This window comes from Jaculus jaculus, chromosome 15 (assembly GCF_020740685.1).
Source record: "Jaculus jaculus isolate mJacJac1 chromosome 15, mJacJac1.mat.Y.cur, whole genome shotgun sequence".
NCBI classification, from domain to species: Eukaryota; Metazoa; Chordata; class Mammalia; order Rodentia; family Dipodidae; genus Jaculus; species Jaculus jaculus.
In genome coordinates this window covers 62,768,006-62,782,028 of record NC_059116.1, presented here as the reverse complement: position 1 = coordinate 62,782,028, position 14,023 = coordinate 62,768,006, and the positions used below count along the sequence as shown (strand labels likewise).

The 14,023-nt window shown below is 38.3% G+C and overlaps 1 protein-coding gene across 1 annotated transcript in view; it reads right to left on the bottom strand.

Moving 5' to 3' along the window:
* The window catches only part of Cubn (cubilin), a 255,894-nt gene that overhangs the window by 180,567 nt on the left and 61,304 nt on the right, over window positions 1-14,023 (bottom strand). Inside the window, exons 23-27 of the mRNA XM_045135128.1 lie at window positions 11,947-12,136; window positions 9,672-9,832; window positions 9,296-9,477; window positions 7,628-7,784; window positions 6,162-6,349 (exon numbers count right to left, since the gene is read on the bottom strand). Coding sequence (XP_044991063.1) covers window positions 6,162-6,349; window positions 7,628-7,784; window positions 9,296-9,477; window positions 9,672-9,832; window positions 11,947-12,136 — 878 coding nt within the window. The remainder of the gene's footprint in view (window positions 1-6,161; window positions 6,350-7,627; window positions 7,785-9,295; window positions 9,478-9,671; window positions 9,833-11,946; window positions 12,137-14,023) is intronic.

Below are 14,023 nucleotides of genomic sequence, written 5' to 3'. Positions count from 1 at the left end.
ATTACTCTGGACTCAATGACTGCCAACACAGCGGTTGTTAATGGATAAGTGACCAAAGTGTTGGGAGCTGGGAGTTAGTAGATGACCCTCCTGTGACAGCTGAGCATGTCAGTAAGATTTTAGTAATTTGAACTTCAAAGTGAGATAGGAGACTATCTTTCAGAAAGAAAGAAAGAAAGAAATGTGGCCAGGGAGAGGAAGAGAAAGAGAAAAATTTAAAACCAATGGCAGCTTATCAAAAATTAAATTTTGACCATAAAGAAATAACATAGAGTATGAGGTTACTAAAAGAGGAAACATGTGAAGAAATCCAAGAAGCTTTCTGAGTTAGCAGCACTTTGAGAAACAATGCAATTAGAACAATATCTAGTTTTTGAAACAATAATCACAGTCATATGATAAATGGGGTTAATGGGTGCTTGTAGAGACAGTGGGACATGACAAAAAGGAAGCAATCACACACTAGTTTGATTTAAAAAGTGGAGGAAGCAACGGAATTTTTTAATATATTGGGGATTTTAGTAAGCATTAGTGTAGAATTTACCTTCCACGCCCAAATTCTCTCTTAGAAATCCACAAGAGTAAAGAGCAGGCAGTGCGAGACTTGGCTAGACCCACCCTTCATGAGCTTGCAGGACCAGCCCCCCTCCCTTAGACTAGCAGAAAAGATAAACAACTGGTTGAAATAGTTTTTCAGGTATATGTCCATGGAATCCTATAGTAGTTAATATTGCAGAACTAATTTATTATATTTGTGAATTTCTGGTTGTTGAAAAAATGTTTTAACATGACAGCAGAAACCATGTCTCTGCTCAAAGTTTCTTCCCACAGACATCCTCTGTGTAAGTTATGCTGGTAGATAGCTCAGCCTCGCTACTCTTAGCCAGAGCTGGTCATACTGCCCTGGGAATTGTAAGCAGACTAGATATATACCTCTGCTGTCAAGTTCTAAAAGATGGCCCGCTTGTGCTGCGTATTCCAGCTGGCTGTAAGTACTGGAGGCAAGCGAGTCTCACACAGCCATTGATGCATTGGCCATGGAGAAACTGGAATGAGAAGATTACAGAAACTCAGAGGAGACCTTTAAGGAGAGATGGGAATGGATGTGGATAGTCAGGGAGAAGCAAGAGAACATGATGAATAGAAAAAGAGAGAGAGAGAGAGGAAGGCTCAACTCCGGGCCTTATTGGCAGATACAAGCTGTTATAGCCACAGAATTATAAATGGAGGCAGGCTGTTAAGCAGGCTATGTGGCCCTGGGAAGGTGCTCTTGGCTATGACCTCTCATACCACCTTCACATCCTGCTTTCTCTGTTCTGACAGTCTCACAAACAGGAACTGCTGTTTTGTAATTATTTCTTCACAGAAATGGCTATATTATAATCACCATTTCTTTGTACCTGCTAACAAATTAGTTTTACTGACTAATTTAGAATTTCCCCTAAAATTACTTTCACTCATACTCATCTATATGCCACCGGAACACATCTCTCCCACATTTTGGAAGCTGCAACACTTTTCCTGTCAACCTCTGGCAGCTCCCCTGCTGTCCTTTTTACTAGACTCTTGGTTGCAAATGCTTCCACACAGTCAAAGTATCTGTGTTTATAAAGGGACACACAGGAGAGGCTAAGAAGCCAATAAGGAGACTGAGTATCAAAATAAAGATTAAAAATAAAGATTAAAAAGTGAAATACAGGGCTGGACAAATGGCTTAGCACTTAAGGTGCTTGCCTGCAAAGCCAAAGGACCCAGGCTTCATTCCCTGGTACCAACGTAAGCCAGATGCACAAGGTGGTATATACAGCTGGAGTTTGTTTGCAGTAGCTGGAGGCCCTGGTGTGTCCATTCTCTTTTTTTCTCTCTCTCAGATAAATGAATAAGATTTTTTTTTTAAAAAAAATGAAGTACAGACTGAACTTTAAGCTTGATAAGACATAGCACATGAGTAAGATGGTTGAACTCCTTTAAACAAATATTACTTCTTCCTCCCACTAGTATTTATTTCTAATGCATTTCATTTTGCTCAGAGAACAAAACAATAAAGGATGGATTTGCTTCCCAGTGGAATCTTTAGCAACCTACACCTCTCAACAACATCAGGCAGAGTCTGGTCAGCACCCATTCCAGTCGTTTTATAGCTTCAGTTTTATTCACTAAAAATAACTAAATTCTGAGCTGGGCGTGGTGGCGCACGCCTTTAATCCCAGCACTCAGGAGGCAGAGGTAGGAGGATTGCCATGAGTTCAAGGCCACCCTGAGATGACAGAGTTAATTCCAGGTCAGCCTGGACCAGAGTGAGACCCTACCTCGAAAAAAAGAAAAAGAAAGAAAGAAAAAAAAAAAGAAAGAAAAGGAAAAAAAGAGAAGAAAAAAGAAAAAAAAAGGAAAAAAAAGAAAAAACCAAAAAAAAAAAAAACACTAAATTCTGGATCCAGTAATGGTTATTTTTTTATACTTTTTTTCAGTTTTTTGAGGTAGGGTCTCACTCTGGTCCAGGCTGACCTGGAATTCACTATGTAGTCTCAGAGTGGCCTCGAATACTCAGCGATCCTCCTACCTCAGCCTCCCGAGTGCTGGGATTAAAGGTGTGCACCACCATGCCCAGCCCAGTAATGGTTATTTAACTAGGACTTGGCTAAGTCACGTCAAAAAAAATTTAAGTACAAGTTATTAAAAATAATGGATGTTAGATTATTTTTGTTTGCTTTTTTGAGGTAGTGTATCACTCTAGCCCCAGCTGACCTGGAATTCACTATGTAGTCTCAGGATAGCCTCCAACTAATGGTGATTCTCCTACCTCTGCCTCCAGAGTACTTGGATTAAGGGCACAAGCCACCATGCTTGGCTTAGAAATTTTTGTGTTTGTGACTTTTCCTTCCTAAAATGGTTTTATTTTTTATGCTTTGCAGCTTTCATCCCTGGACCAACTACTACAGCTGTGGCAGTTGTCCAGCCCTTGGCTTGCAGGGGTGGAGCAGCTGTCCTCCCTCCAGCAGCAGTGTGACTCCGGGGAAGGCACCTCTCAACTTCTGCTTCTCATTCCGCAGCTGCCTGCAGCATGACAGACACATGGCCACCAGGGCCTCTAGTCAGTTTCTCTGCAGTTGTTGGAAGACCTCGAGAAATTGCTTGCTGGGCCATTCTGTCACTGTCCCATCTACAAAATGAGTCCAAAGACATGGAATCTAGTCTTGGGAATGTTTGGTCTCTCTTCTTTCCCACTCTTTCTACCAGGAGTCCCGGTAACAATGTTCCTTTCTGTAGCTTTCCTCACTATACTTCTCAAGTCACAACGGTGGTGCCTCCTAGCCCATTGTCTGTTGCACATGCAAGGCTCATATGTGTTCCATGTTTTGGCTTGTGTTCAAAGTTAAAGGATGCACTGGATGTGTAGGGACTCACAATAACACTACTTGAGGGTCTGAAGAGATCATTCAGCAGTTAAGGTCCTTGCCTGCAAAGCCTAATGATTAGGGTTCGAATCCCTAGTACCCACAGACAGCCAGATGCACAAAGTGGCACATGCATGTGGAATTCATTTAAAGTGGCTGGAGCTCCTGGCATACTCATTCATTCTCTCTCTCTCCCTCCCTCCCTCCTTGAAAATAAATAAATAAATAAATATTTTAAAAGACTACATTGGAATATGACTATCATTAATTAATGGTTATCATGAAACTAATGCTAAAATATGACTGTAATAATCAATTTAACTCCTATTTCTGAAATTCTTGTAATGTCTTGATGTAAGATAAGTTCTTGGGTCACAGAGTTACTAGGAGATAGCACACACTTTCTTTTTTTTTTTTTTTCTTATTATGATCTTATGACATTTTATTATATTTTGATCCTCTTCACCCCATTGCACTCTCTTCTTTTTAACTTATTTATTTATTTAGGAGAGAGACAGAGAAAGAGGCAGAGAGAGAGAGAGAGAGATAGAGATAGAGAGAGAGAGAGAGAGAATAGGTGTGCCAGGGCTTCTAGCCACTGGAAATGAACTCCAGACACATGCGCCACTGAGTGCATCTGGTTTTTGTGGGTACTGGGAAATTGAACCTGGATCCTTGGGCTTCGCAGGCAAGGATAGCACACACTATTAAGATGCCAACAGTCCAGTAGGAAATACAAGCAGACACATGTGACAAAACTTGATGTGATCATCCCTGTGTTCATGGTTTGTACAAAGGGCTTTGATAGCAACTTTTCCATCCCTGTCTAAAACATGAACGTGATCTTGTAATGTGGAGAAGGATGGCTGAATGGAGGCAGGCAAGCATACTGTAATTGAACTTGAGAAGACCATCTGACTCTTGATTAAGTAACGTAAACCTTAGAGCCATTGCCAAGTCAGATGTGGAGGCACAGGCCTGTAATCCCAGCACTTGGGAGGTAGAAGCAGGGTAATCAGATGTTCAAGGTCATCCTGCCACCGCTATATAGTGAATTCAAGCCATTCTGGGTTACCTAAGACCCAGATTGACCCCTCCACCCCCTAAAGAAACTCAAACAAAGAAAGACTACTGCAAAATAAATACTGCTGGGGGTGGAGAGATGACTCAACAGTTAGAGCTGCTTGCTAGCAAAGCCTAACAGCCAGGTTTGATCCCCAGTACCACGTCAAGTCAGATGCACAAAGCCGCACAGGCATCTGGAATGCATTTGCAGTGGCCCTACGCCCTGGCATACCACTCTCATTCTCGCTGCCTCTCTCCCTCCTCTGCCCCTCCTTCCTTCCCTCTTCCTCTCTCTCTCTCTCCCTTGCCTTGTCTCTACACTTGAAAATAAATAAAAAATAAAAAAAATAGCTGGGTGTGGTGGTGCACACCTTTAATCCCAGCACTCAGCACTCAGGAGGCAGAGGTAGGAGGATCATCATGAGTTCGAGGCTACCCTGAGAATGCACAGTGAATTCCAGGTCAGCCTGGCCTAGAGTAAAACCCTACCTCAAAAAAAAAAAAAAAAAAAAAAAAAAAAAAAACCAATAATAAAATAAAAAGCATTGCCAAGTTTGTTATGTGGTATATCATATTTACTATAATACTAATAAATATAATTTTCTAATGAGAAAGCAGTTTCTACAATAATGCTCTTTTCTACATATAAAGCAAGAGGGACATTTGGTTTGGTTGATTATCGCTTCTTAAGTCAGGGTCACATCATGTAGATTAAATTGGCTTCAAACTCAGCATTCTCTGGCCAGCTGTTTCCAAGGGCTGGGATTATAGGTATGCACTTCCAAGCCTGGATTGACAGCATTTTTAAAAATTATTCTTTTCCTAAAACTGAAGGACTTTATTTTCAGGATCTAGAAGGTAGAGATGTTGTCTCCTCTTTGTTTTGATAAGCAATAGTGCTATTTGAAATTCATGGTAGCCTCAAACAACCCTAATTATGTTAGTTTTGTAAAAATGTAAAATTGGTGAGACTATGGTTAAATATTTTTAAAGATTTTTCTCTCCTTGAAATTGTAACCTCAGTCTTATAAATACTGGCTGCTGTATGTCTTTTCAAACAAAATTTTAAAAAACTCACTGATCACATTTTTGTGGCCCTAGGAATGAAAACCCAGGACAGCTTTACGATTTTTAGATAAGCATTCTGCCCCTGAGCTGCTCTTACCCCCATCCACTAACCACCTTCAAAAAAGAAAAAACTAGTGTCATTGTCATATTGGGAAGGTGGGGTTAATGTTATTAGTGGTCATTTTTAAAAGAAAAATCTTCCATGTTTTAAAGGGAAAAATAATTAAAGTAAGACTAATTTTTAAAATAAAAATTGAAATCATGATACTTAGTACCACAATGATTAGGTATTAAATTTAAAATACTCAAACATTTTCCCTAGTTTACACAGAATAAACATAAAATAATCAACAAGATAATAGTTAAAGTCATATAAGGTTAATAAACCCACTGAACCTTAAAAATCTAAATGGTTATTTCTTTATATAATTTAGTAGATTACATACCTCCAATACTAAGATAATGCATGAGAGATATGAAATACATCTGTTCAACTAGAACACACTGTTGGTGTGTTGCAGAAATATGCGGGAAGTGTAGGGATCTGACTCTTTAAACTATGTAGGACTTCTGCCTTGGTCTGTCTAACTTGATCTGAACATGGAGTGAGTTACAGAGCTTCAGAACACATACCTCTACATAATCTGTGGAGCAGTTTGAGTAATGCTCCAGGTCAAATGCTAGAAAGGTGTAGTTCACAGTGTTCCCGGTGGTTGCTTGGATGGTCCAGCTGCAACGCTGATTTTCAGAATAGGGATTGGGATGATTTATACTCTCCAAAATGCCATAGGTTTGATTCACTATTTCCACATTCTCACATGCTGGAGAAAATAACAAAAAACACTGAATCAAAGCAATGCCATGTAGGTCATAGTTGCTCCAAGAGATGTGTTTCCTGAAGGACAAAACTATATATTAATGCTTATTTAGAGGGAGGAGATAAAAAGGGGTGATATGGGTACATATGATCAAAGTATATGATATGAGTGTATGAAAATATAATAAAATTATTATGTATAGTGAACATATAAAATACCTTAACATCAAAACTCTCTAGCTGTATGTATGTATAAGGTTCTAGCTTGACCCTCATACATGAGTCTGAACCTTCATATGCACACATGATGAAGGTTTCTTCATTAAACATCAGCATTCTTTTTTCATGGGGTAGGGAGAGTTTTGAACTCATTCATTCATGAAATCCTCCTACCTCAGCCTTTCTCCAGAGTATTGGGAGTTTAGTGAGCCACAAAGCCCAGCTCTAGAATTCTTGCTATTATTTCAAGAAACACTGTGTTAATAACAATATAATCTTATAACATTCAATTTCAGTTTTAGATAATTCTGTAAAAGCTCTAGATAATTTTACATTTAGTGGGGTGAGGAATTACTCTTGTTAAAAACACAGAGCTTTATTAAGTAATATAAAATTAGAGATTCTTTATTTTCATGAGTGTTTGTTTTGAAATTAACTTCAAAATATATTTAACTCCAGAGTTAGAGGACAGCCTATTAGAGATCATCAAATTCAGTCTCACAGTGGAGGGGCAATGCTGAAAAACCAGAGAAGAAACATTATCTCTAGATGAGAGGACAGGATATATCCAGGCTTGCTGATGCTTTAATTTTGCCAGGTTGCCTTGAGGGGAGACTTTAAAATGGTATCTTTACCAGGACCATTCTTTTCTGGCCCACATATGATTCACCAGAATTAGAGCATCCCTTAATAAAATTGAGAGAATGGACAAAAGCCAGGGTGGGAGGTGATTCTGTATAAAGGAATAATGTCTAATTAGAGGATTATAATATGTGATACAAACAGAAAACCTTTAGTAGTTAAATTGTTATACTGATCTTTGGCAGAATTGTTAGTATTTTGGTATATCAAATATTCTTCTAACTTTTTTGGTTTATAAAATGTTAGTTATGTGAGATTAAATTTAGTGCATAAGCATTGCTCACTCAAATAAATGTAACCTTTCCTCCTAAGATGCTAATTTATTTTAATGGTAAACACCAAAGGGTTATACTTGTCTCAGTTTGTCTTGCCAAGGTCCTGAAGGGACTATAGGCCCTGGACTGCTGGGATACATACTTACTCTGCATGTACTTGACTGTGAAGCCACGTCCCTGCTGACCTTCATCTGTCCTCAGCTTTATCAGCATGCTGTCTCCACTGGAGTGGATGGGAGCTGGTGTCACATCTCCACAGAGCTGAGCTAGCAGGTGAGAGTTGGTACTTGGCCCGTCATAAACCTTTAATAAGACATTTTAAATATCAAATAATTATAGCTATAAAAACTCTACAGCATAGAAATGGGGGAGAAATAAAAATATGGTTATAGGGCTGGAGAGATGGCTTAGCGGTTAAGCGCTTGCCTGTGAAGCCTAAGGACCCTGGTTCGAGGCTCGGTTCCCCAGGTCCCACGTTAGCCAGATGCTCAAGGGGGCGCACGCGTCTGGAGTTCGTTTGCAGAGGCTGGAAGCCCTGGTGCGCCCACTCTCTCTCTCCCTCTATCTGTCTTTCTCTCTGTGTCTGTCGCTCTCAAATAAATAATAATAAAAATTTTTTTAAATATAATATGGTTATAGTGGTTTGTATATGAAATGTGCCCCCACAGCCTCATGCATTTATGATTAAGCTTCACACTCAATCCTGAGGTGGTGGAGTCTTTGGGAATTGGGGCCTTGCTGGAAGAGGTGAGGTTTATTCGTCTAGTCCACTTGTGTTCAGATCTAGGTCACACTTGCTGTTACATCACAGCTGATGTGACGAAATGTGATGCCCAGCCTCTGGTCTGCCATGCTTTCCCCACCATGACAAAAGTCACTCTCAAACCTTCTCACAGGCTTATTCTCACTGGGAATTTTGTCCCAGCAACAAGAACTGCTACAGTAATATAAGCAAAGAATAGCCCCCAAATGAGATATCTGTAAAAATTATACAGAACTGTACATAAATTCAGACCAAAAGATATATACACTAGTAATCATTTCAACTGAGATTGAAATCTAAGCATTGAGAGTCCACTATAAATTTTGAGACCACAGCTGATAGTAACTGTCCTCATTTTTTTGATTCCAAAGTTTAAAATTTTTGAAACTTTACCCCATTTTTTTGGAAAAATTTTTTGGTTAATTTTTATTTATTTATTTGAAAGTGACAGAGAGAGAAAGAGGCAGATAGAGAGAGAGAGAGAATGGGCGTGCCAGGGCCTCCAGCCACTGCAAACGAACTCCAGACGCGTGCGCCCCCTTGTACATCTGGCTAACGTGGGTCCTGGGAAATCAAGCCTCGAACTGGGGTCCTTAGGCTTCACAGGCAAGCGCTTAACTGCTAAGCCATCTCTCCAGCCCACTTTATCCCATTTTAGTTATATGATTTTAATGCAGCATTGTGAATTGTTAGTAGTACAAAATGACATAGTTGGATGACTCTAATTATTTGTTCCCATTCATCAAAATAATCCTACAGTTTGTTAATTTCAATGTTTGTACAGAAATTGGGTTGATTACAGCTAGGATAAATTCAGTAACTTCTCTTAAGATATTTTAAACACTTAATGTATCAAGACATTCAGCACATATTGCACTTACAGTAGCATCATTTCCTCCAAATTTCTTTTAAGACCTTATGTTGCTTAAATATTTTTTGTATGCTAACTTTAAATACTCTCCTTTTTGAATAACAAAAAGGTAAATCACTGCATTGTATATGTTGGGTGAGATTAGAGCAGTGAGTGACAGAAAGGAAACAGTGTACATACGGCCAGATAATCCAAAGAACAGCTTGGATGATACTCCAGGTGGAAGTCTTCAAATTCGAGCTTGAAGGGGCTGCCATGGCTGGCTTTCAACAACCAGTAGCACTCAGAGCTGTGATAGTAGGGCATCGGGTAGTTGGGTGACATGAACACCCCTGTGGAAGTGGTGAGATTGCCCCCACAGCCTACAAGAGAAAGAAGTGGAAAAATATATGCCCGTTTCTTTCTGGTAAAACTGACGCTCACCTAAACCTGGTGCTGCTATGCTCATCTTGCTTTACTTCCTCTTCCAGTGTTAGGGTGGAACCCAGAACTTTGCACATGCTACATTACTGAGATGCACTGCCAGGGACTCACTACTTTAGCCTTTGCCACTTACCTGTTGTTGATCCATCCCAGGTAGCTAAGAAACCTGACGATGAGATTAATAGGTCACTCTTAAATCTTATCCAAAGTTTGTTACTGTGAGAGATGATTCTCGGAGGTGGAATTGAGCCACAGTAACTACCCAGGTATGGTGAAGTTTCATAGCCTCCATCCCTGGCACAGAATACAGAGAGGAGTGTGTATTAGAGCATTAATAATACCACTGAAAGGACATTTAAAATAATTAAAAATACAGGATAGCAAGCAATGAGATTACCAGATAATACCTCTCAAAATTACTTTTTAAAATGAGATTTAAGTTTTCAGTCTTTTTCTTTATTAAGAATTACTTGTGGCTGGCCTAGCATCATCTATAACCACCTGCAAAGAGAATGTATTGGATCCTGTGGTGGTTTGATTCAGGTGCCCCCCATAAACTTATGTGTTCTGAATGCTAGGTCCATAGCTGATTGCAATTTGGAAATTAAAGCCTCCTCAAGGCAGTGTATCATTGGGGTGGGCTTATGGGTATTATAACCAGCTTCCTCTTGCCAGTGTTTGGCACACTCTCCTGTTGCTGCTGTCCATCTGATGTTGGCCTGACGTGATATCCACTCTCTGCTCATGCCATTGTTTTCTCCTGCTATCAGGGGGTTTCCCCTTGAATCTGTAAGCCAAATTAAACCTTTTCTTTTCCCCACAAGCTGCCTTTGGTCGGGTGTTTTCTGCCAGCAATGCAAACATGACTGTAACATATCTTTTTTTTTTTAATTAATTAATTTATTTATTTATTTGAGAGTGACAGACACAGAGAAAGACAGGTAGAGGGAGAGAGAGAGAATGGGCGCGCCAGGGCTTCCAGCCTCTGCAAACGAACTCCAGACGCGTGCGCCCCCTTGTGCATCTGGCTAACGTGGGACCTGGGGAACCGAGCCTCGAACCGGGGTCCTTAGGCTTCACAGGCAAGCGCTTAACCGCTACGCCATCTCTCCAGCCCAACTGTAACACATCTTTACTTACTCAAGTCTCTAGCCAATGTCAAAAAAACACTGAATATAAAAACCACAATTTGGACTGGAGAGATGGCACGCGCCTGGAGTTCGTTTGCAGAGGCTGGAAGCCCTGGCGTGCCCATTCTCTCTCTCTCCCTCTATCTGTCTTTCTCTCTATGTCTGTCTCTCTCAAATAAATAAATTAATAAAAAAAACCCACAATTTTTAAAACTATGATAAAATAAATCTTAATTTTACAGAAAAGTTTTATATGTATCCTACAAATTTTAAATTTGTCAAAATTCAATGTATCGTGCTTGCTACATTTTGTACAACTATAGAAATAAGTCATTCCCTAATAATTTTTGAGGCATTAAATTTAGTTTATATTTATAGGTTTATTTTTTTAAAAAAGATGATTCAATTGACATTAAAGTTAAGTGATTAGTTGCTATAAACTAAGAAAAGTAAGCTGGGTATAGCAGCTTAGCTCTGAAGTTCTAGAATTCAGGTGGCTAAGGAAGGAGTATTGCTGTGAGTTTGTGGATCTCATGGTGAGTTCTAGGCCAGTCTGGTTTACAAAGACACTGCTTTAAACTCTATACATTTTCCATGATATGGTTCAATTATAATTTATTTTAGCCTTTTAATTTATACCATAGAATAACTTTTGTTAATAAAAGTTATAAGATTTCAAATTTGAAATGCCAAGTAAATATTTGAAACAGATGCATACCAAAATTACTTCCCTAATTTAACTTGATGTAATAACATGATATGATATCAATATATATGTTAATATACCATTACTGTTTATATAATTTTTAAAAGACATTCTTTCATAGTGCTAAGTAATGAAAGAAAAAAATACACTGAAAATAATAATCCTACACTCCTATTATCTAAAAACAAATAACTTTAAGCTAAGATTGCTATATGCCCACATTTTATAATATAATTTGATTAAATGGACAGTAAATAGCCACAAATTTCTGCTGATTTTACATACAGAGAGTAGGTTCAGCAAGTAACTTCAAGTAGAAACACATTTGCTTCTTTGTCAAAATAAAAGTTGGAGTTTATTTTTAAATATTCACAGTCAAATAATTACTTTAAAATAACCACCAACTCTTGCACAATTTTCTCTTTTTTCCAATGTCATTTTTCAAAGAATACAAATTTTATTTTTTATATGAATACAACAAGGAATTTTACAATAACTTCCATAATTTTCCTTAATATTTCCAGAAAAGATTATCAAGGAAATAAAAATTATAATGAAATTAAGCTATATACCTGATTTCCACAAAATCTGGGCAGTTTCCAGGAAAGCCTTGTTCCAAGGAGAAGTTTCTGAAGTGCAATGCAATCTGTTGGTTGCGTTGTACTGTGATCATATAAATGCATTCCCAATTATTTGGGTAAGCATTGGGGAAGTTTGGAGAATGCAGTGTCCCAGTGCCACTTGTATAGTCTTCCAAGCACGCTGTGAGAGGAAACAGAATATGAGGGGCATGGAAAACTTTGTGCTACATTTCTAATACATCCAACACTAAGCACTTTGTTAACTTGTGTGCTTACCCTTGATTTTCAATAGGCTTTGCTTGGAATGTTGATTTTGGGGGGCTATCTCAAAGGTGAACTACAGTTCCCCAAGTATTCAAGTGATCTTCACACTGTCTGCCTTATCAGAAATGCCTTGCTTAACAACTTCCTCTACTCCTACAACATACAATTTTGCCAAGTTATTTTTTCCCTATCATTTCAGACTCAGGTCATGCATAGAACTTCTGTGAAAAATTTCTACATACTCAATGAAGTTTCACAAAAAAAAGCAATTTGAGTCTTGAATATAGGTTATGATGATTGTTTATATGCTAGTCTATTTCCTCCTTGAGTCTTAGGGTTTGAATAAGTCCTTGCCAACCATAATTAAGTATCCCTAAAATGCTTGGCTAAAGTCTCTCCCCCACTCCAGTCTCTCTGTGTCTCTGTTCCTTCTCTCTCTCAAATAAATAAATAAATAAAAATGATTTTTTAATGAAATGAAAGTAAATGATACACTTAGGAAGATACAGATTGAGATGCCCCTTGGTCAAAATTGATCTGTAAACTCACTAGGATATCAACCAGTGTCAGAGAAAGATATTTGTACAATAGAATTGCTATTTATCTAGGATTTCCAAATTAAACTTTTGAAAATGAAATATCAATATGGAAATTTTATACTCCATATTTTATATTATTATATAAAATGTATATAGTACAAATGTGTATAGTACAAACACAATACTCAGTAATAGAATGTCCCTTTAATATACAGATGAATGTACACATCAATGAATTAGAATAAAACTTTTAGAAACACACCCACATATACACATAGGCAAGTGATTTTCTGCAATGATTCAAAGGGAATTCAGAGTGTGCATGTGTGTGTATGTGTGTGTGGAGAGGTCTCCCTACAAATTGTTCTTGAATAAAATATTATTTCCTAAACAAACAGTTGTAAATTCAAGTGATGGCATTTTGGGAAACTATCATTGGGAATCAGGGAGATCGCTCACTGTTTCCTACATGAGCGTGGAACCTTATTTAGTATGCATCCTCTGAACCTATGTAAAGCCAGAAGTGGGAACTCATATCTGTAATCTCAGTGGTCCTCTAGTGATATAGGAGGTGGAGTTAGGAGAGTCCCTAGAAGCTTACAGTCCAGCTAGCTGGCATGCACACTAACAAACAAAAGACCCTGCTTCAAACAAGGTAGGAGGTGAGAACTGACACTGGAGTTTGTCTTGTGACCTCCACACATGTACCATGGCACACATACTGAACTTACACAAACCTGTACTTACATGAACACACATACATTCATACATGATACATACACATGCAATTATTTAAAAATTTAAAATGAATCACAAACATAACCTTAAGCTCTACAACTTCTAGAAAGAAGCACAGGAGGAAGACCCCATGACTCAGACAAGCAAAGATTTCAAGTTTACATACAAAAACCCATTAATTGTAAAAGGTAAAAAGAAATGTTGTGGGACTTCTGTTCTCCAAAAGGTAACATTTCAGAAACAAGTTAGTGATACACATTGAAAGATATTTACCATGCACTTATCTAATTTAGAACATATTTGAATCCAAAATATGTAAGTTATGGCTCAATGAAAAACACAAAAATGAGAATTTTTTTTTCCTTTTAAGGGACACCTGATCAAAGGTCAGATCCCCAGACCCATTTATAAGTCAGATGCTATTAGGGTGTCTATAATCTCAGTGTGCCTATGACAAAAAGAGAGATGGAGCCAGACATATCTCCCAGAAGCTTATAAGCCAGCTTGCTTGTGATTATAGCAGGCAA